The following is a 22798-nucleotide window of genomic DNA, read 5'->3' as shown; positions in this document are numbered from 1 at the left end:
AGAGTGAGGCCGGCTCATCCCCTTCCTTGCTGTGCACACGCTCCTCTTTTCATGAAGCCCGAGGACTCATTACGAACACACGATGTGCTACCCCCGACTCCAGTCTTTTTCACATATGCTGTTATTCAGCTGTGAGGCAACATCATGGTATAGTGGAGACAGTTTTGGAGTCAAGCAAACCTGGGTTCAGACCTCAGCCCTACCACTTACCAGTTTATGACTCAATGTCACGGAGCCTCGATCTCCTACTGGGTAAAAAAGAGAGAGAATTCCTACTTTGTAGCACCTGGCCTTCTCCACCCTTTACTTGTACAATTTGTATTTGTACCTAAATGTAGGATTCTGCAGTGTCCACACTGAATTTAATCTCGTTAGAGTGTCCTGTAATTGCTAATTGTCAAGAGGTTTTTTGACATCTTGATTCTGTCACCTGTCCTATTAGCTAACCCAGTGAGAATCTTTATATTACCTTCAGATGTGCTTATCCTGCCATCTGTGTGCTCATTCAGATTATTAATTAAAATGACTGTGACCCTCGGGTAGATCCCTGGAAACCTCCCTTACAGCTTACTTGTATGTATAATTAGTATATGGCGGAGCAGAGGGGACGATCTTTCAGCTTTTTATAGATCTCTTCCTTAGCATGGGGAGGATTCTCTTACACACGGTTGGGGGACATGTAAATGAGTTTGGGGAAGGCAATTAGCAGTCATTAAAAATGTGTATACCATTTGGCCAGCAGTTCTACTGCTGGGATGTGTATTGTAGCGTTATTTTAAAATAAAAAAATACAAACACTTGGAAACAACATCAGTTTCCATCAGTAGAGGAATGATTTTGAAAATTATGATTTAGACACTGGAATGCTTAGTAGCTGTTAGGAAGAATGAGGTACAGGTAAATGTAATACCATAGAAAAACGTTTACCATACAGTGCTAGACATAAAAGCAAGTTCCGGAATGACTCGCATGATATCATCCCATTTCCTTAAAAACAACAAAAAAGATAAACTTGCTTGTCAATATTCAAGAAAATTTCCAAAAGGTTACCTAAGAATTTAATAGTAATTGCTTCTGGAGTGGAAATGGGAGGTCAGGAAAGAAGTTAGAGGACCTTAACTTTCTACCCTTTTATGTTTACATATTTTACACATCTATACTCAACTGAAGTGTTTAATTTTTTTAAAAAACTATGTAGTTGTTAAAAGGAACAAGGTAGATCTGTAAGTACTAATAGAAATATTTCTAAGATTTCTTTTTTTAGTGAAAAAATAAGTTTCAGTGTAATACCTATAAAACTATCCCATTTATGAAAACAGATTATGTGTGTATATATACATATATACATATACATGTATACATATGTATACACATATATACATATATGTATACATATGTATATATACATATATATACATAAATATATGTATATGTATGTGAATGTGTATACATATGTATAGACACATTTTTGTAAATGCATAAAAAGACCTGGGACTATCCAAACCAATCTGGTAACATGGTTATTATATGGCAAGGAAGTAGATTAGGACATGGGGGTTGGGGGGGGAAAAGCATTTTAATTTTTGTATGATTTAACTTTTTTCAACCAGCTTATATTTATATTTGCAATTCAAAATTTTTTAGTTTTTTTTTTTGAATCCATCTTCTTTATTGTCAGTGTTCTTTCAGCAATTTCACCTAGAAAGTGAAGGAAAGTCAGTTGAAAAGCATTCATTCGTTAATTAAACTCACTCTGGAAGAGACTCTGAAAAATCACAAGCATTATATAAAACTATGGATCTCGTTTGTAGTCTGAGTGCTTGTGTTGTGTGGACTCCCTGCTTAAAGTCAAATATTAGAGAACATTCAGATAAAATGGGGGTGTTATACATGGATTTTGATTAAATTCTCTTCACAATATCCTGGCCATATACAGTCTTCATCCTTCACATCCCACAAGTATAAATGTGGTTAAACAAAACAAAACAAGGAAAGCGACAAGGAGCTTTTGTGGGCTTTGGAATTTGATGCAGAAATGATTCAGGATTTCTCAGTCTCAAGACTCATTCAACCCTGTGGGCATGTTCAGGCACATCTGCAGCATAGAAGAATTTGAGTTCATTACTGCATAATACCTTTGAGCAAATGATTATCTAAAAGGGATAAAATTAGTATGGGTGTTTGCAATGTTAAACTTTGATTGTCTGGAAAATGTGCTCATCAGAATATTTCCTCCTAACATTCTTGTTGATGTCAAGTAAATACTGTGTTCCTGTGTAACTGTCACCTTAAAATGCTATAGGAAGTTTCTGTATCTTTGAAATCCTCTATAAAGTAGGCCATACTTAAAATAGTTAGGATTTATGGTGGTTATGTAAGAAGATACTTATTCTTGGGAAATACACATTGAAGTATTTAGGAATAAAGGGCTATTATTTATGCAATGTAGTCTTAAATGATTCGGGAGAAAGTGTGTGTGTGTGTGTGTGTGTGTGTGTGTGTAGAGGGATAGAGAATAGTGAACAAGTGAATAATGGGATAAAATGTTAGCAGTAGGTGAATCTGGTAAAGGGCATACAGATGCTTTTTGCACTCCTCTTATTCTTGCAACTTTTATGTAAGTTTAAAATCACTGCCAAATAAAAATTTAGATAAATGGGTGTGGGTGCATAGGGATATATATATATATATATCTCGCTGATTTTTTTAAAGTCAAGAAAATTCAATAAAGCCACAATAATACTAAGAATTTTAACCTACTTTTTACCCCTTGATAGATTAAAAAGGCATAACATTAAATAAAAGACTCAGAAGATGATGTAAGGTTAAGATTTTAAAAAAGAAAAAAAAACACTCTGACATTGGAACTGATTTGTTTTAGCTCCACTGCTTATATTTCTGCAACCTTAGGCAACATACTTAAATTATCTAAGCATCAATTTCCTCATCTGAAAGTAAGGGGATAAAATCGACTCTGTCTCATGAGTTGGTGGAGATACCACAGAGATAATTCATGTAGAGTGTGCGGCCTAATACTTGGCACTTAGAGCTCTTTCCGTGAACATCATTATTTCCAGAGCAATGAGAAAGACAGAAAGCATCTTAATTCACTTTATAAAGTAATATAACCCTGAAAGCATGACAGAAATATATACTGAAAAGAAACCTACAGATTCATCTCACCAACAAATATGATACATAAGTCATTTTTTTAAAGCCAGCAATACAGTATATCCACAGAATACCTATAAGGGTGTCTTCCAGAAATCTAAGAACCACTCAGTGTAAGAAGAGCCAATGGTATAATTTATTACATGACTATGATTTTCACCATTTAACCTATTCGCTAAATAGTTGCCAAAAAAAAAAAGCTTTCAGTAAAATTCAATATTCATTTCTGAGAAAACTGCTTTATAAACTTGGAATTGAAGGGAACTTCTTCAACATGATACAGAAACTGACCACAGGCATCCAGTAAATCACTAGCGCCATGTCAGAATGAGAAAAGAATGTTCCAGCAGTCTGTCTTACACACAGGGCACAATGTAGATGTCAATGGAGTTTCCAACTGTATATTCAGTAAGATTCCATTTTGGTAAGAAAAGTACATGTGTACATGTAGGGGGAAAATTTGAGGAAACCATATCAAATCATTAATAATGATTATATCTTTGGATAGAGGATTCGGATTATTCGTTATGTTTATCCATGTTTTCCACATTAATTGAGTTACAGTAAATTTTTAAAATTCTACAAAGAATATGAATTCAAATAAGATGCTGCCGAGATGTGTTTCAGGTGAAATGTGCCTGTTACAGGGTAACAAACAGAAGGGCGTGCCTCTGCGGGCACCAACTCCCAAATGTTGTGGAAACTTCAGCCCAGAACGGAGAAAAACTTTAAACTCAAGTTACACTCAAGTTAGAAATCGCTTAACTTACTGGTTCACCTGGTGCTTCTTCCTACACCCCAAGGACCTTCAGCATGTTTCTATGATGTGGATTTAGACAGGTGTCTTTTCTAATGAGAACATGTGGTTACAGCCCTGTTTGTACACTTTTAACAGTGACTTTTCTGGTTCTTTGGCATCCGGTTCATTGCTACCTTGTTTACTTTCTAAATAAGCCTCTTAATGGCATAACTTTGTTCCATTACAGAATGCAACTGCTCTGCCAGGCACTTGGCGAAGGACAGACGTGCACTTAGAGAACCCAGAATACCACACCAGATGGTATTTCAAGTATTTTTTAGGACAAGGTAATTATGTCATTACAGTGGTTGGGAAGAAAGGATATTCAGAATGAAAATTAGTGTTGGTATAATTTCTGGTACCCTATATGTGTGAAACTTATCAGTTTAGGGACACTGAGGTCAGGGCATTTCATTTCAAGGTCAGTTGTAAACTTTGTAGATTTGTAAGCTTTGAAGATTCAGCCCTAGTAGGTTTTCCTCCGTTTTAAATTTGTTGTTTATATTTTATTTTATATTTTTATCTTAAAATTTTTTATTTAGTTAGTTTTTGCTAGTTGTTTTTGTCCCTGGGGAGTGAAAGAGGATTAGATAGTATGAATGAGTGATTTGCAAGATGAGAAGAATTTGCAGGGCACAAAACAATTTTAGACTTAACAAGGCATGTACCCGGTCTATAGTGGGCCTTGAACACTTAGTTCAAGGCAGTGAGGGGGAGAAACGATTCCCTGAGCTCCAGGGCCAATGCAGAACAGAGAGGCATTACGCTGTAGGCTCTGGTGACCAGGATTTGTTTATCACCTACCATGTACCAGGCAATGTGCTCTTGCAAAGGCAGCTGTGATCCCTGCCCTCGTGGAGACTATAGACTGTTTGAATCCTGGTTCTGCCGTTATCAACATAGGACCTTAACACTAGTTCCTCCCACTTCTCTGAGTCTTAATTCCTTATCTGTAAAGTGGGGGTATTACTAGTACATACCTAGGAGGTTTGAACAGAAGTGTCAGTGAGGCACATTAAGCCTGGCGCCTGGCACATACCAAGAGCTCTGTCATGAATAGTGATGTACATTTGAAGTGAAGGGCTCGTGTGAACATATATGGAAAGGTGGGAAACAGGAGCGTGGTTAGCGACAGAAGGCAATGGGAATGGAAATATAATCACTATGGCAGGATTAGAAATGGGTTAGATAAATTGCTTATCAGGCTAATGCATTTATTTATTTGTAGAAGATGTGATACTTGAGCTATAAAATGAGAGTGAGCAGACCCAAATGATGTCTTTTTAAATATCGGATACTGTATTATTCCAAGAAGTTCACTTATTTGGCAAGACATATCTCTTTATAAAGAAAGAAATTGGGGGGCTTCCCTGGTGGCGCAGTGGTTGAGAGTCTGCCTGCTGATGCAGGGAACACGGGTTCGTGCCCTGGTCCGGGAAGATCCCACATGCCGCGGAGCGGCTGGGCCCGTGAGCCATGGCCGCTGAGCCTGCGCGTCCAGAGCCTGTGCTCCGCAACGGGAGAGGCCACAACAGTGAGAGGCCCGCGTACCACAAAAAAAAAAAAAATTGGGGGAAAGTTGCTATCTTCCCAAATGCTTGAAAGCATAGTGCCTGGAGTACTTATGACTTCAGAGAAAAGTGGTGCCGTCAGTTTGGATGCCTTCAGCTGCCTCAACGGGCTTAAACAATAAGGGAGACAACAAGAGACCCAGAGGTAGGGCAAGCTCTGGGGTTGGTGGAGTCAGAGGCTTGGTGATGTCATCCATGCTGGCCTTCCTCAGGGTCACAAGATGGTTGCAGCAATTCCAGGCATCACTTCTAGACACCACCGTGTCCAGGGGAAAAGAAGGCCATCTTCAGGAGTGAGGAGGCCCTTCCAGAAACCCCTTGACACACTTTTCCTCCTGTCTCATTTGCCAGAATTGGGTCACATGTTCATTCCTGAGCCCATCCCTGGCAAGGGGAACAGGAGAGCATGATTAGGATAGAGTCACCAGATTCTGTCCTGAGCTGGGCTGGAGATTACTGTTCCCTGATCCTGTGGGAAGGGCTGGCTGCCACCTGCCGTGCACACTGCTCCCAGTGCCTGGAGGAGCCGGCTGCATCTTCACTGTTCTGAACCTGCCTCTTTTCCAGTCCATCAGAACTACATTGGAAATGATGCGGAGAAGAGCCCCTTCTTCCTGTCGGTGACCCTCTCTGACCAAAACAATCAGCGTGTCCCTCAATACCGTGCAATCCTTTGGAGGAAAACAGTGAGTATCAGACCCGCACCTGGAGTTTCAGCACCACTCCAGAGTTTAATCAGTGTCATTGTCAGCCTTTTTCTACAAGGGTTTTTGAGTTTGGCTACTGAGGATTATCCTATTCACAGGGGAGACCTTCACACTCTGAGTTTAAGAGCAATTTTTCCTGTATAAGCCACTAAGTAGACATGTTCATTCCCCTCAATCTCTGCCCTCTCGGAATACACGACTATGTTATTATCGCTGTTACTGATACTGAAAGTGATGAGCTGGCACACCTTCAACCAAAAGAAACAAGATTTAGTGGAGGAATATAATACTGTTACATGGGCACGGCCCCTGGGGCTCCTGTTTCCATGAGTCAGTTGGTCAACTGCTGAATCAGCTGTGCTTCTAGGATTTCTTTGAGGCTTAGCTCCTTTCATCAATTTCATGGTGTGGAAAAGCAACCCTAGATCTAACAAGTACCTCCTGCCCACAGTGGGCTCTGGACACTGAGCTGGGGACAGCGGGTTGAAAGCAAGCCCTTTCAACTCCAGGACGCAGGTCTTTCTTTAGCTCAGGAAAGTTTTTTTATGTTCATTGGTGTTGCTTCTTTTCCTGTTCTGAATTTTTTCTATTAATTCTTATATTCGACCTCTGTCTTTCATCTTTTACCTTTTCTCATTATCTTCTTCTCTTGTTTCTTTTTTGCTTTGCTTCTTAGAGAATTTTTTAGAGACCATATCAACACTAGAAAGAGCAAAGGGTTTGGAGTTAAGCAAACTAGGGTCAAATCACCTCAATAACAAGCTCATTTTGTGTGAATTTGAGAAATTTGCTCATGCCGTCTGAACCTCCATTTTCTTCTTTGTAAAATGGGGAAAGTTCTGGGCTGTGGCTCACTTGTTAGTGCCCTGTGATGAGCACTAACAAGACTGCCTGAAGTGAGATCTTGCTTGAAAATTTACCCAGTGTCCCAGTGTCCCAAATCGTCAAATCTTAAAACTGGTTAGCTGCCTAAAGGGTAAAACATCTTATTCTTGAATTGGTGAGTACAGTGTATAATTTAAAAAGCGATAAAATAAACCACACTTAGAAAATGTTAGTTCTATTATTTAGTGGTCCCACCTGATGGGTACATTTGTTGAAATCCAGTATTTAAATAATTGCATGCTGATTCTATATATATATATATATATATATATATATATATATACAGCAGGTTCTTATTAGTCATCAATTTTATACACATCAGTGTATACATGTCAATCCCAATCTCCCAATTCATCATACCACCACCACCACCACCCCCGCCACTTTCCCCACTTGGTGTCCATACATTTGTTCTCTACACCTGTGTCTCAATTTCTGCCCTGCAAACCGGTTCATCTGTACCATTTTTCTAGGTTCCACCTATATGCGTTAATATACGATAATTGTTGTTCTCTTTCTGACTTACTTCACTCTGTATGACAGTCTCTAGATCCATCCACGTCTAAACAAATGACCCAATTTCGTTCCTTTTTATGGCTGAGTAATATTCCATTGTATATATGTACCACATCTTCTTTATCCATTCATCTGTCGATGGGCATTTAGGTTGCTTCCGTGACCTGGCTATTGTAAACAGTGCTGCAATGAACATTGTGGTACATGACTCTTTTTGAATTATGGTTTTCTCAGGGTATATGCCCAGTAGTGAGATTGCTGGATCATATGGTAATTCTATTTCTAGTTTTTTAAGGAACCTCCATACTGTTCTCCATAGTGGCTGTATCAATTTACATTCCCACCAACAATGCAAGAGGGTTCTCTTTTCTCCACACCCTCTCCAGCATTTGTTGTTTGTAGATTTTCTGATGATGCCCATTCTAACTGGTGTGAGGTGATACCTCGTTGTAGTTTTGATTTGCATTTCTCTAATAATTAGTGATGTTGAGCAGCTTTTCATGTGCTTCTTGGCCATCTGTATGTCTTCTTTGGAGAAATGTCTGTTTAGGTCTTCTGCCCATTTTTGGATTGGGTTGTTTATTTTTTTAATATTGAGCTGCATGAGCTGTTTATATATTTTAGAGATTAATCCTTTGTCCGTTGATTCCTTTGCAAATATTTTCTCCCATTCTGAGGGTTGTCTTTACGTCTTGTTTATGGTTTTCTTTGCTGTGCAAAAGCTTTGAAGTTTCATTAGGTCCCATTTTTCATTTTCATTTCATTATTTTTGTTTTTATTTCCATTACTCTAGGAGGTGGATCAAAAAAGATCTTGCTGTGATTTATGTCAAAGAGTGTTCTTCCTATGTTTTCCTCTAAGAGTTTTATAGTGTCCAGTCTTACGTTTAGGTCTCTAATCCATTTTGAGTTTATTTTTTTGTATGGTGTTAGGGAGTGTTCTAATTTCATTCTTTTACATGTAGCTGTCCAGTTTTCCCAGCACCACTTATTGAAGAGACTGTCTTTTCTCCATGGTATATCCTTGCCTCCTTTGTCGTAGATTAGTTGACCATAGGTGCGTGGATTTATCTCTGGGCTTTCTATCTTGTTCCACTGATCTATGTTTCTCTTTTTGTGCCAGTACCATGTTGTCTTGATTACTGTAGCTTTGTGATATAGTCTGAAGACAGGGAGTCTGATTCCTCCAGCTCCGTTTTTTTCCCTCAAGACTGCTTTGGCTATTCGGGGTCTTTTGTTTCTCCATACAAATTTTAAGATTTTCTGTTCTAGTTCCATAAAAAATGCCATTGGTAATTTGATAGGGATTGCACTGAATCTGTAGATTGCTTTGGGTAGTATAGTCATTTTCACAATATTGATTCTTCCAATCCAAGAACATGGTATATCTCTCCATCTGTTGGTATCATCTTTAATTTCTTTCACCCATGTCTTATAGTTTTCTGCATACAGGTCTTTTGTCTCCCTAGGTAGGTTTATCCCTAGATATTCTATTCTTTTCATTGCAATGGTAACTGGGAGTGTTTCCTTAATTTCTCTTTCAGATTTTTCATCATTAGTGTATAGGAATGCAAGAGATTTCTGTGCATTAATTCTGTATCCTGCAACTTTACCAAATTCATTGATTAGCTCTAGTAGTTTTCTGGTGGCATCTTTAGTATTCTCTATGTATAGAATCATGTCATCTCCAAACAGTGAGTTTTACTTCTTCTATTTCAATTTGTATTGCTTTTATTTCTTTTTCTTCTCTGATTGCCATGGCTAGGACTTCCAAAACTATGTTGAATAATAGTGGTGAGAGTGGACACCTTTGTCTTTTTCCTGATCTTAGAGGAAATGCTTTAAGTTTTTCACCATTGAGAATGATGTTTGCTGTGGGTTTGTCGTATATGGCCTTTATTATGTTGAGGTAGGTTCCCTCTGTGCCCACTTTCTGGAGAGTTTTTATCATAAATTGGTGTTGAATTTTGTCAAAAGCTCTTTCTGCATCTATTTAACTGATCGTATGGTTTTTATTCTTCAATTTGTTAATATGGTGCATCACATTGATTGATTTGCATATATTGAAGAATCCTTGCATCCCTGGGATAAATCCCACTTGATCATGGTGTATGATCCTTTTAATGTGTTGTTGCATTCTGTTTGCTAGTGTTTTGTTGAGGATTTTTGCATCTATATTCATCAGTAATATTGGTCTGTAATTTTGTTTTTTTGTAGTATCTTTGTCTGATTTTGGTATCAGGGTGATGGTGGCCTCATAGAATGAGTTTGGTAGTGTTCTTTCCTCCACAATTTTTTGGACGAGTTTGAGAAGGATGGGTGTTAGCTCTTCTCTAAATGTTTGATAGAATTCACCTGTGAAGCCACCTGGTCCTGGACTTTTGTTTGTTGGAAGATTTTTAATCACAGTTTCAATTTCATTACTTGTGATTGGTCTGTTCATATTTTCTTTTTCTTCCTGGTTCAGTCTTGGAAGGTTATACCTTTCTAAGAATTTGTCCATTTCTTCCAGGTTGTCCATTTTATTGGCATAGAGTTGCTTGTAGTAGTCTCTTAGGATGCTTTGTATTTCTGCGATGTCTGTTGTAACTTCCCCTTTTTCATTTCTAATTTTATTGATCTGAGTGAGTCCTCTCCCTCTTTTTCTTGATGAGTCTGGCTAATGGTTTATCAGTTTTGTTTATCTTCTCAAAGAACCAGCTTTTAATTTTATTGATCTTTGCCTTGTTTTCTTTGTTTCTATTTCATTTATTTCTGCTCTGTTTCTTTGATTTCTTTCCTTCTGCTAACTTTGGGTTTTGTTTATTCTTCTTTCTCTAATTCCTTTAGGTGTAAGGTTAGATTGTTTATTTGAGATTTTTCTTGTTTCTTGAGGTAGGCTTGTATAGCTATAAACTTCCCTCTTAGAACTGCTTTTGCTACATCCCGTAGGTTTTGGATCATCGTGTTTTCATTGTCATTTGTCTCTAGGTATTTTTTGATTTCCTCTTTGATTTCTTCAGTGATCTCTTGGTTACTTAGTAACGTATTGTTTAGCTTCCATGTGTTTGTGTTTTTTACGTTTTTTTCCCCTGTAATTCATTTCTAATCTTATAGCGTTGTGGTCAGAAAAGATGCTTGATATAATTTCAATTTTCTTAAATTTACTGAGGCTTGATTTGTGACCCAAGATGTGATCTGTCCTGGAGAATGTTCCATGTGCACTTGAGAAGAAAGTGTAATCTGCTGTTTTTGGATGGAATGTCCTATAAATATCAATTAAATCTATCTGGTCTGTTGTGTCATTTAAAGCTTCTGTTTCCCTATTTAATTTCATTTTGGATGATCTGTCCATTGGTGTAAGTGAGGTGTTAAAGTCCCCCACTATTATTGTGTTTCTGTCAATTTCCTCTTTTATAGCTGTTAGCAGTTGCCTTATGTATTGAGGTGCTCCTATGTTGGGTGCATATATATTTATAATTGTTACATCTTCTTCTTGGATTGATCCCTTGATCATTATGTAGTGTCTTCCTTGTCTCTTGTAACATTCTTTATTTTAAAGTCTATTTTATCTGATATGAGTATGGCTACTCCAGCTTTCTTTTGATTTCCATTTGCATGGGATATCTTTTTCCATCCCCTCACTTTCAGTCCTTTCAGTTACATACATGTCCCTAGGTCTGAAGTGGGTCTCTTGTAGACAGTATATATATGGGTCTTGTTTTTGTATCCATTCAGCAAGCCTGTGTCTTTTGGTTGGAGCATTTAATCCATTCACGTTTAAGGTAGTTATTGATATGTATGTTCCTGTGACCATTTTCTTAATTGTTTTGGGTTTGTTTTTGTAGGTCCTTTTCTTCTCTTGTGTTTCCCACTTAGAGAAGTTCCTTTAGCATTTGTTGTAGAGCTGGTTTGGTGGTGCTGAATTCTCTGAGCTTTTGCTTGTCTGTAAAGCTTTTGATTTCTCCATCGAATCTGAATGAGATCCTTGCCGGGTAGAGTAATCTTGGTTGTAGGTTCTTCCCTTTCATCACTTTAAGTATATCATGCCACTCCCTTCTGGCTTGTAGAGTTTCTGCTGAGAAATTGGCTGTTAACCTTATGGGAGTTCCCTTGTATGTTATTTGTCGTTTTTCCCTTGCTGCTTTCAATAATTTTTCTTTGTCTTTAATTTTTGTCAGTTTGATTACTTTGTGTCTTGGCATGTTTCTCCTTGGGTTTATCCTGTATGGGATTTGCTGCGCTTCCTGGACTTGGGTGGCTATTTCCTTTCCCATGTTAGGGAAGTTTTTGACTATAATCTCTTCAAGTATTTTCTCAGGTCCTTTCTCTCTCTCTTCTCCTTCTGGGACCCCTATAATGTGAATGTTGTTCCGTTTAATGTTGTCCCAGAGGTCTCTTAGGCTGTATTCGTTTCTTTTCATTCCTTTTTCTTTATTCTGTTCCGCAGCAGTGAATTCCACCATTCTGTCTTCCAGGTCACTTATGCGTTCTTCTGCCTCAGTTATTCTGCTACTGATTCTTTCTAGTGTAGTTTTCATTTCAGTTATTGTATTGTTCATCTCTGTTTGTTTGTTCTTTACTTCTGCTAGGTCTTTGTTAAACATTTCTTGCATCTCTCGACCTTTGCCTCCATTCTTTTTCCAAGGTCCTGGATCATCTTCACTATCATTATTCTGAATTCCTTTTCTGGAAGGTTGCCTATCTCCACTTCATTTAGTTGTTTTTCTGGGGTTTTATCTTGTTACTTCATCTGGTACATAGCCCTCTGCCTTTTCATCTTGTCTATCTTTCTGTGAATGTGGTTTTTGTTCCACAGCCTGCAGGATTGTAGTTCTTCTTGCTTCTGCTGTCTGCCCTCTCTGCATGCTGTTTTTTTTTTTTGCGGCATGTGGGCCTCTCACTGCTGTGGCCTCTCCTGTTGTGGAGCACAGTCTCCGGACGCGCAGGCTCAGCGGTCACGGCCCACGGGCCCTGCCGCTCCGCAGCACGTGGGATCTTCCCAGACCGGGACATGAACCCGCAGGGGACGCGGGTTCATGTCCCGCAGGGGACGCGGGTTCATGTCCCGCAGGGGACGCGGGTTCATGTCCCGCAGGGGACGCGGGTTCATGTCCCGCAGGGGACGCGGGTTCATGTCCCGCAGGGGACGCGGGTTCATGTCCCGGTCTGGGAAGATCCCACGTGCTGCGGAGCGGCAGGGCCCGTGGGCCGTGACCGCTGAGCCTGCGCGTCCGGAGACTGTGCTCCACAACAGGAGAGGCCACAGCAGTGAGAGGCTCGCGTACAGTAAAAAAAAAAAAAGGAAAAAATTGCTATGTAGCTCTTTTTGGAAAAGAAATTAGCAGAAACTTAAAAGAACAATAATTTAAAAAAATTTTTTTTAATTTTTTTAATTTTAAACATCTTTATTGGAGTATAATTACTTTATAATGGTATGTTAGTTTCTGCTTTATAACAAAGTGAATCAGCTATACATATACATATATCCCCATAAGGAACAGTAATTTTTTATACACACATACATACACACACATTTGCATGCATGCATACCTATATAGCAATAAAGTAGCAACTTCAAAAAGCCCAGAAAGAATTTCCAGGAACCACTACAGAATAAACTGTGGCTAGGAACTTTTTGTGATGATTAAAACTAGTGCTAGTAATAACAATAAAATCTAACATTTATTGAGCACTTACTGTATGCCAGGTAAGTCCTCCAAATGCTTAGGTGTTATTATAGTTTAGGGAACTTAAATGACATGACTGAGGGAGATGGCAGACCAGGCAGAACCCAGGACTGCATGCTGAGCTGTCACCACTGTACATAACTAATTCTATATGTAATTCTTTGACCCATGCTTTCACTCTCCCTTTCCTGTGAGCTCCATGAAAGGAGGGGACATAACTGCTTTGTCCTCAGTATCCCCACCAGCAAGCCCAGTGCCTGGGACATAGAAGGAGCTCGATAAATATCTGTTGAATGAATTCATGAAATGATTAATAATTAATGAATTGAAGTCCAACTTAACCAGTGTGCTCTGCTACCTCTATTTATATAAACTTCTATGTTATGTTTCAGAAATTTTTCTTTCTTTAAGCAGGTTTAAGGTAAAAATCTGATCTAAAATAGTTAGGTCTTACTCGTGAATTATTTCCTGCAGACAAGTTTTGGCCTTACCCCTCTCCGCATGCCACTGCAGTTGGGGTCAGTCTTGCCATCAGCATGGCTGTCCTTGAAGCAAGTTTAAGCGTCAGTTTTAGAAGGTAACGCTGGAGAACGGGTGCCAGTTTTCCCCAAGTGCATGATCATCTCTTCTCCTTAGTCACCTACTGAGAAGGGCTGGTGCCTTCGTCCAAAGCCTCTTACCTTCTGCACCAGGAAGGCTGTTTTCTGGCCCCCTCCATTTTTTTTTACTTATTTTTCTTATGTTTGCCTATTACAGTATTCCAGTCTCTTCTGGCTTAAATATTCTCTTCGGATGACTCTGTCTCTTTTGGACAAATAATCAGCCTTTCCGATTTCAGTTCCCTAGCCCTGTTTCTCCTGAAGTAAATGTTTGGGTATGTGAAGAGAGGGTCTCTGAGGCCTCATGGTGGTGGGAGAGGAGGACCTGGGATCCACACGGGGCCCTCTGGGTTCTTTCTGGTTTCTGCTGTGGAGAAGCAACCACTGAGGTGTAACTGGTCTCCTCCGGCTTTTGGGGGGGTCACTGAAGAGCACCTGTCCCTGAAGTCCGTGTCCCAGCCGTTTGCTCCGTGTAGTGAAGTCACTGCACATGTGAACGCTCTCACCTGATCCCAGGTCTCTGCCGGTTACCGAGCCTCTCGGAAGTGCTGCACTCTCTCAGCCTTGGGTCAGACGGGAGGAGGTGGGAGCGTCGCCTTAGGCTCGGGTCTCTAATCTTGCTGGCCATCCTTGCTGGAAGCTACTGAGTTACTGCCCCTCACTGTGTTCAGACAGGCTTTACCTGGACTTCAGGACTCCTCTGGAAGGCCATGCCTGGGAAGTGAGCCTCTAGTCCAGGTGCCTCCAGGTCTTACCTTGATGTGCTTCCCCACCCCTACCCCTATCAAGGGCTGCCCTCGGAACGGAGGCGTCAAGGGCCCCAGCACCTAACCCCTTAGCTTCCCTGTCTTCCTCTTCCTTCCTTCCACCGAGGCAAGGGTCCGTGTCGCACTTCTGCTACCTCCCTCTGGAAGAGATTTTCTCAGTCCTATCTTCTTCCTTCAGAAAACAGTCACTTCACCTCCTCACCTGGGACAGTTGCCAGGTACTGGGGCAGGAAGAGTGAGGCAAAGGCAAGGGGAAGTTTTACTTATTTTAATTTCCAAAGATATTGTCTGTATTACGTTATAAATTGTGATGAGCACTCTGGAGGAAACAAAGACAGAGAACTAACGATACGGAGGCCTGCCAAAGTGAGATCGTCCAGGGAACGCTTCCTGAGGAGGTGACATTGAAAAAGACCCACAGGATGAAAGGGAACCAGCCACATAGAGAGTAGGGGGAGGGGTGGGGGGACGTTCCAGACAGAAGGAACAGGAAATACAAGAGAAACAGGAGCCTTCTGGGGATGACTCTTGGATGGTGAGAGAAGTCAGGGAGGTGGGATTGAGACCCAGGACCACCGTGGAGGCAGCATGAGGTGGGCAGAAGGAGCATTAATCCCCTTCTTCTGAGAAGTGCCAATGCCCAAATCCAGAGCCTCTTCTCTTGGCCCTAAATTATGTGCAGGGCTGGGCAGGTGTTTGCTGCCCACTGAAGGGCAGTGAGGAGATGAACACATCAAAGCAGATCATCGGCGTCAGGGTCAGTTATTGAGCCCCTGTTGGCCCAAAGCCAGCGCTGGAGGCTGTGGGGAATCCAACAATGCAGGTGACTCAGCGCTCCCTCCCTCCGCCCGTGAGCTCACATTCTCTCATTAAACAGAAACACAGCTAAACGTATAAACCCTGCTAGAAACTGTCTTGCACATCTCTGGCTGTGTTCCTTCTAAACCCAAAGAGAAAAATGACTCACACTTGTAAAAATTCCATCCAGACAATACAGCAAGTGAAAAAGAAGAGGATCAAAAAAAAAAAAAAAATCCAACTACCCAGTGATAATCACTGCAGTGTCCTTCTCGACATCTGTCTGTAAACACACACGCGCGCGCGCGCGCGCGCGCGCGCGCTAAATGGGGTAATGTGGACGTGCACTTCTGTGTCCTGCTCTGCTCACCTAGTGTTGCTTGATATGCACGTGTACTTGACTCTCCCTGTGCGTTTTTTGGTTCCACTGAAAACAGAGAACTGGAAGGTGTTTTTTCTAGAACAGCAACCCTGGAAAGCCACAAAAAAAAAAATGACGGGGAGGAAGAGCTTTACCCCTTTATAGTGAAAAATACAGATCCACAATCCCAAGAGCCCTGGGTTTCACATTCATTTCAGCAGCTTGTGACGATGATACCAGCACCCAGGCAGGGCTGATCCTCGCTCGCGCATTCCATACATTCCCCCCAAAGCTGCCCCGGTCTTCTCTTAAAAGCTGCCTTTGGTGTGTTTGGTGAGAAGAAAAGGTAGACAAGCAAGAAGGTCAGTTTCAAGACCCTGTTCTAGATGGGTTGGCATCCCACACAGGTGACCACAGTATGAGGTAAGCTGGGGCTGGTGAAAAAGCAAGGCCACAGGACTAACTCAGGTTTCAGTGGGTGGGTCATGTGGAATTTGAAAATGCATATTCCTATCATAATATTTATATGTAGAAATTTTTTTTAATCTACTTAATGCAAACTACAAAAAAAAAAGAAAAAGAAAAAGCTCAACCTAATTTCCTTGGCTAGTAGAGAATCCAAAAGAAGGGCTCTACCTAGTGCAACTTCTGACACATAACTGGGAAGACATACTCATCCCCAGCCTGGAGCAGGGGTGAGAATACCCAGTTCTCCAGGGCCCTGGGTGTGAAAGTTTAGTTTGCCAAAAGAGATCACGGGCTTGAAAAGTTTGGGGAACTCCACTCCGTGCCATTGGTCAGGGCTCAGACACATGAGTTTGCAGATGTGTCCCGAAAACACGAACAAACTTGCCTGATTCCTACAAGGAATGTCCTTTCCCTTTTCTAGCTGTTTGTGCTGCCGATGTTATTATTAGTCATAGTTAGAAAGGGAATTTTATACGTGGACTGCATCATAATCTCTTTTGCTAAATAAGTATGTAGTATAAATCCTTTGTGAATTATAAATCTGTATTGTCTCTTTCTTGGAGATTGTAAAAGAGACTAGCCCTCGTCTCTCCTGGGTGCTCAGGCGTGGGACTGAGCCATCAGGCAATCCTTCCTTCATTCCCTTTCGTTCAGCCAGTATTGATTGAGTACTTCCTATGAGTTGGTCACAATGGGTACTCATGCAGAGAGGAAGAGACAGACTTTAAATAAGTAAACACAGACAAATATAAAAGTACACATTATGAAAACTTCTCTGAAAGAATCGGGTGATTTCTAGTTTAAAAACTCTTTGACCTGGAGGAATCACATTTGGGTCCCGTTGAATGTGTGGAGACAGTTTTCTTCTTCTGATCTTTGAGGCTGATCCAATTCTTGGCTCAGAGACCAAACCCCCTTCTCCTCTGGTTCAGACGGCTCATCTGCTCATCACAGCACCTGAGACAGCGCGGACCCAGCAGTCCAGACGCTGAAGAATAATGCTTAAAGCGTAAATGCCGGGACTTCTCTGGTGGCACAGTGGTTAAGAGTCCGCCTGCCAATGCAGGGGACAAGGGTTCGATCCCTGGTCCGGGAAGATCCCACATGCCAAGGAGTAACTAAGCCCGTGTGCCACAACTACTGAGCCTGCATGCCACAACTACTGAAGCCCACGCACCTAGAACCTGTGCTCCATAACAAGAGAAGCCACCACAATGAAAAGTCTGCACACAGCAACGAAGAGTAGCCCCCGCTCACCGCAACTAGAGAAAAGCCCATGCACAGCAACGAAGACCCAATGCAAAAAAAAAAAGAGAAAAGAAAAGCGTAGATGCCACGTAGGGGGGAATGGTGGAAGATGCTGTCGAACCTCAGTAAGAGTTTTTCTAACATAAAATGTATTTATATATATGAAGAAAAATGAGAAAGACTGGATATGGGTTTCTTTTAAATGACCAGGTAAGACTCTCTCAGAGATGGAAATTGCCAGACTTCTCACTGGTTTGCTGTTTTGACTTTCCAGGGTACCCAGAAAATATGCCTTCCCTACAGCCCCACAAAAACGCTCTCTGTGAAGTCCATCTTAAGGTGAGTACGAATGAGCAGAAACCCAACACGTGGCACCCATAAATGAGTTTTTTCCTGTGATCATTCTGATGTCAGCTTGCTATTTCCTTGGACCTTGGCGTTATACTCAACATTTTGCTAAGCTCTCGACATGCATTACCTCACTGAATCTTCACAGCAGCCCTATAGGACAGATAGTGTTATTGTCCCCATTTTATGGATGAGGAAATAGGGGCCCGGAAGGACAAAGCCAAGATCACACTGCTTGTGTATAGTAGGACTGAGGCGCAAGTCCAGGTCCGGCTGGTTCCGAGCTTTGCTCTCAAGCATTTGTGTTCTGCATGCGTCACCTGCTTCTTTTTTCCGGCACGCAGGCAAATATTTTGGTTTCGTAAAGAAAATCAAGAAATTTTTTTCCTTTCATTTTTCTGGTTTGAAATAGAACTCAGATGTCAGCAAATGCTTCTCTGAGAAGAACGTGCTTATTCTTAACCAACAGAAAGTTAAATGAATGGAACGAACCGCTCGCTGCTTGGTGCTCAGCTGCCTCTCGTGCTCCCATCTTTCCACCTCCCTCTCATCTCTCCCCCATGTCGGGTGGCAGCCTCCCCTCGGGAATGCCCCCACGCAGGTCGGTCGGCCTGTTGCTCTGTCACCAGCTAAGATGTTACATCATAGTAACAGTAGCTTCTGTTCGTTAGGTGCTGTGCTAAACGCGTGACAAGCATTCTCTTGGGGAATCTTTAAATCAGCTCCATAAAGTAGATCTATTACCACCACCACTCCGCATAGGAGGAGTCGGAGCCTCAGAGAGCTGAAGAGATTTGACAAAGATCTCACAGCTGGTAAACCACAGAGCTGGGAATTAAACCTGGGTTCGTGTGATGCCAGGGCTTGGGCTGTCAATCACTAATGCCATCCTGTGTGAGTCTGAGACCTTATCCTGGTGGCCTGGTGATTTAGTCTTTATTTATCTGCAACTAGGTGGTGGCAGGAGGTGGTGTTTTTGATGTTCCCACCCACGACTCGTACTTGCCAGAATGTCTGTTAGAGTGACAAACTTGACTGTCAGTTAGGGATTGCAATTGGCTGATGAAAGGGTCCAAGGATTAAGAAGTAAAACATTTCATATCTCACGTTCAAGCTTGACTTCGTCTTCAGATTGCAGACCTTCTCCCCAGGCCCCATGATCTTTCTCCTGGCCAGTCTGAAGCCCGAGCTAAGAGGGCATCAGTGCAGAGGTTAACCTTTTTCTTGAGCACAGAAGTATCTTGCTGCTTCTAAATCTTAACTTGCTTTGAGAGCAATAGTTTGAATTATATGGGCTTAAATTTCTGTGAATCCTTTTTTCTTCTTCTTCTTCTAAAATGAAGTTTCTCCAGCTCCTTTCTTCTGTATATTTAAAGACCAGGGATTTCACTGAGTTGTAATTTCATTTAATTGTCTGAGTAGGCCTTCACTTTTCAGTCCTCCACTTATAGCCAGAGGAAGCTGCAGCAAGAGAGTATTTTTAAAGATGCGAAGATTAAAACGTCTACAGTTGCTGCCAATAGAAGAAAAAAAAAACCCATATATATATATATATATATATTTTTTTTTTTTGGCGGTATGCGGGCCTCTCGCTGTTGTGGCCTCTCCTGTTGCGGAGCACAGGCTCTGGACGCGTAGGCTCAGCGGCCATGGCTCACGGGCCCAGCCGCTCCGCGGCATGTGGGATCTTCCCAGACTGGGGCACGAACCCGTGTCCCCTGCATCGGCAGGTGGATTCTCAACCACTGCGCCACCAGGGAAGCCCAGAAGAAGATACTTTATGTCTGTTTGTTACAATCATGAACTTGGAAACTGAAAAGGAAATTAAAATATAAATACTATGGAGTCAGATAAGCCTGAGTTCACATCATGGCTCCACTACTTCACAGCGTTGTTATCCTGGACTATTTCTTTAACTTCTGAGCCTCAATTTACTCATCCTTAAAATGGGGATAAAATAGTACTTGCCTCATAGAGATTAAATGAGATAATCCATGTAAAGCATTTAGCAGGATGCCTGGCATATAGTAAATACTCTGTAAATATTAGCTATTATCTTTACCTTTCATTTACAAATATGAGGATTCTTGCTGAAAGAGGCCTTAGACAACGTCTAGTCCAATTTCCTTGTTTTACCTCTAGGGGAACTTAGCTCAAGGAAATTCACGTTGCTTGTCCAAAGCAAAACATAAAAGAACAATCCTGCTAAGGACAGCCTTTTGCCCTAAATGGGAGAGGAATTGCCAAAGGAAGAAAGACACGTCAGGTCATCTTAGTTACATTTCATCATTAATTGCTGTGTAAATGTCAGTGAATCACTTTTTTAGTAAATAAAAGTAAGCATCGTGGCGATTAGTCAAGGTTGCCTGAAACAGATGCTCTCAATTCCCCCCTCCCTCTCTTACTCTGTGAGTGTGCTCAGGGTGCAGTCACTGCGGTTGGCTACTCGCATATGTTCCTTCATTGATCACTCCTTGTTGGTTTGCACCTCCTGTGGCCCTTCAGGGAATCCAGCTGTGATTTTCTAGGAGATGATACTTAGCTTTCCTGAAGACCTGAGACTGGCTCCACATTATTAAGTCTCCACCACACTGCGGCTCACTCTGTCCATTCTATTTCAGTGCCATGAATCTGGACAAATTCGAGAAAGGCCCCAGGGAAATTTTTCATCCTGAGATACAAAAGGTAACAGAGAATTTTGTGCTTCATAATTGTATAAATTTGATCACAGTGTTAGAACTGACAAATCATCAGTGATTCTTAGCCTAGGATCCCAACCAGAATCACCAGCGGTTCTCATCATGGCGAACCTCCCACCCGACATTCTGATGCAGTCAGTCTAAGATAGAGGCTGGGAGTCTGTCATTTTCAGAAATGCAGAGGATAGAAGATGTCCCGAAAGCTGTCCTAGGACTTACTGTTAAGGGAAAGCAGTCCGCCTTGGGAGAAAAAAAATTTAGAGTCATAAACTAGGTAACAGTCCATCAGAAAAATGTCAGCCAAACTTTTGTCTTGCAGTTGCAATCAATTTCGCTTTGAAATCATCCCCTTGAAACGCATAAACACAGCCATCACTAATGGTGTGACAGTTGTGTGTTAGAGCTGAGCTTCGAGGAGTTGGCATGCCAGGTGGGGTGACACAGGAAGAGGCTGGAGAGGCAGGTTGGACTCTATCCAGGAGACAGCGGGGAGCCAGTAGAATCTTTAAGCAAAGGAGCATCATGCTTAAATCCGCTTTTCAGGGAAATAATTCAGGCAGTATGAGAAGGATGGATGGAAGCGTGAGCGATCTTTGTGTACATACCTTCACGATACAGTTAGCTTTTATAATAAGTTCCTGGCTCTCAACTTAGCTTACCAGAAATGTATAGAATTGTGAATTCCCATGTCTTTTGTTCTAATTTAATTTTTAAAATAGTATTTGTACCCTGACTCAACCCCAGAAGGAACTGAGGCAAAAATGGATGTGTTAGGTTAAACTTTAAGCAACTTTAAGCCATAATGTGCTTAATGGTAGTTCCTTATAGCCACCTTAAAAACAAATTAGAATTATAAATTCAGTACCAGTGTGCCCTTATTACTTAATTTGTACCAGTTATCATACTCAATCCCTTCCTCCTTGGAGCCTGGACCCCCAGACACTGGCGCCTAAACCCACGAGGCTTTTGGATGCTTCCTTCTGCGTCTTGCTGCTGAGCAGATCCCTCTGCCCAGAGAGGTCACCCCTGCCTGGCCATCCTTATCTGCTTTCTCTCTCCCACAAAATGAGACAGGACAAGAAAACGAGATACAGCAACCTTCTGCCTATTTATATCATAACTCTATGCCTGTTTTTCACCAAATAAAAGACACTTTCACACTCTCCCTTTCATTCATGAGCTTTCCCTCCATCCTCTGTGGGTGTGAGCATCCGTGTGTGTGTGTGTGTGTCTGTGTGTGTGTGTGCAACTTACCAGCAGGAGTTCCCCTGCTGTCATCAGGTGTCTGTAGATCTCCCTTAGGAAGGCTTGAGCAACAGGCTTCCGGTGTAGGGAAAAGAGCTCTTACAAAACACTGGATCCAAAAGGTAAACAGAAAATAAACCACCTGCACTCTAAAGAAGGCATCTTTCCACCAAAAGTGGGAAGGTGGCTGATGCTGTTTTAAAATATTATTTGTCTGTTTCTGCTGCCCTTCTGTGTAACATTTTTCTCGGGCGAAATCTTCCCAGAAGCGGCATATGATAAGCTAGCTTTAAGTGGTTAGAGAAACCTCGGTATCTGTGTGTTTCTTCCCACTGCTGTGCATCATCTTTGTTTCCCGATAGTTGTGGTATAATATGCCTTTCCTAAATGACCAGGTATTGTATAAAAATCTGTAGGGCTAAATTTGAATATTTTAAGCACTTCGAAGGGGAGAAAAGTGGTGTCAATGTCAGTAGACTGAAGCTTGGCTTTCACAGAAAGTCAACATAAAATGACCACCATTCAGCATGGACATAACTTTTCGAACTTCATTTGACAGGACTTGCTGGTTCTTGAAGAACAAGAGGTAAGTAGTCTCGCGAGATGCCTGGTTGTGCCGCTCCGCCTCCGTATTTGTAAATGAGCTTCCCCTTCACCAGGAACACAGCCCTTTATCCCAGGCACACCTCTCTGTGGATTTGCACAGCGAGAATCTCTTTTCACTGAAAGACTCCACTGACATGTTTTCTCGGGTGTATTTCAGAATTTTCTATGCAGCTAGCCATAAAGATAGAAAAACAATCAAGTTGCTTAAATCTGCTTGGAAATATTCGAATGTTAACCTCATGATCAGGGTAAGGAATTAGGGTTTTGTTTTCATTCAGTTAAAGCTAGTGTACTTCATTAGCACACTCGACTTACAGATGCCATATTATTGGCATGTTTCCA

General features: G+C 41.5%; 1 protein-coding gene across 1 annotated transcript in view; it reads left to right on the top strand.

Moving 5' to 3' along the window:
- Nucleotides 1-22798, top strand: part of GARNL3 (GTPase activating Rap/RanGAP domain like 3) — a 152493-nt gene that overhangs the window by 76599 nt on the left and 53096 nt on the right. The window contains exons 5-9 of the mRNA XM_060013298.1: nt 4158-4257; nt 6109-6227; nt 17833-17897; nt 20528-20591; nt 22410-22436. Of these exons, the coding sequence (XP_059869281.1) occupies nt 4158-4257; nt 6109-6227; nt 17833-17897; nt 20528-20591; nt 22410-22436 (375 nt within the window). The remainder of the gene's footprint in view (nt 1-4157; nt 4258-6108; nt 6228-17832; nt 17898-20527; nt 20592-22409; nt 22437-22798) is intronic.

The sequence above is a fragment of the Delphinus delphis genome, chromosome 6 (assembly GCF_949987515.2).
Source record: "Delphinus delphis chromosome 6, mDelDel1.2, whole genome shotgun sequence".
Lineage (NCBI taxonomy): Eukaryota > Metazoa > Chordata > Mammalia > Artiodactyla > Delphinidae > Delphinus > Delphinus delphis.
This window is presented reverse-complemented; position numbering and strand designations above follow the sequence as displayed.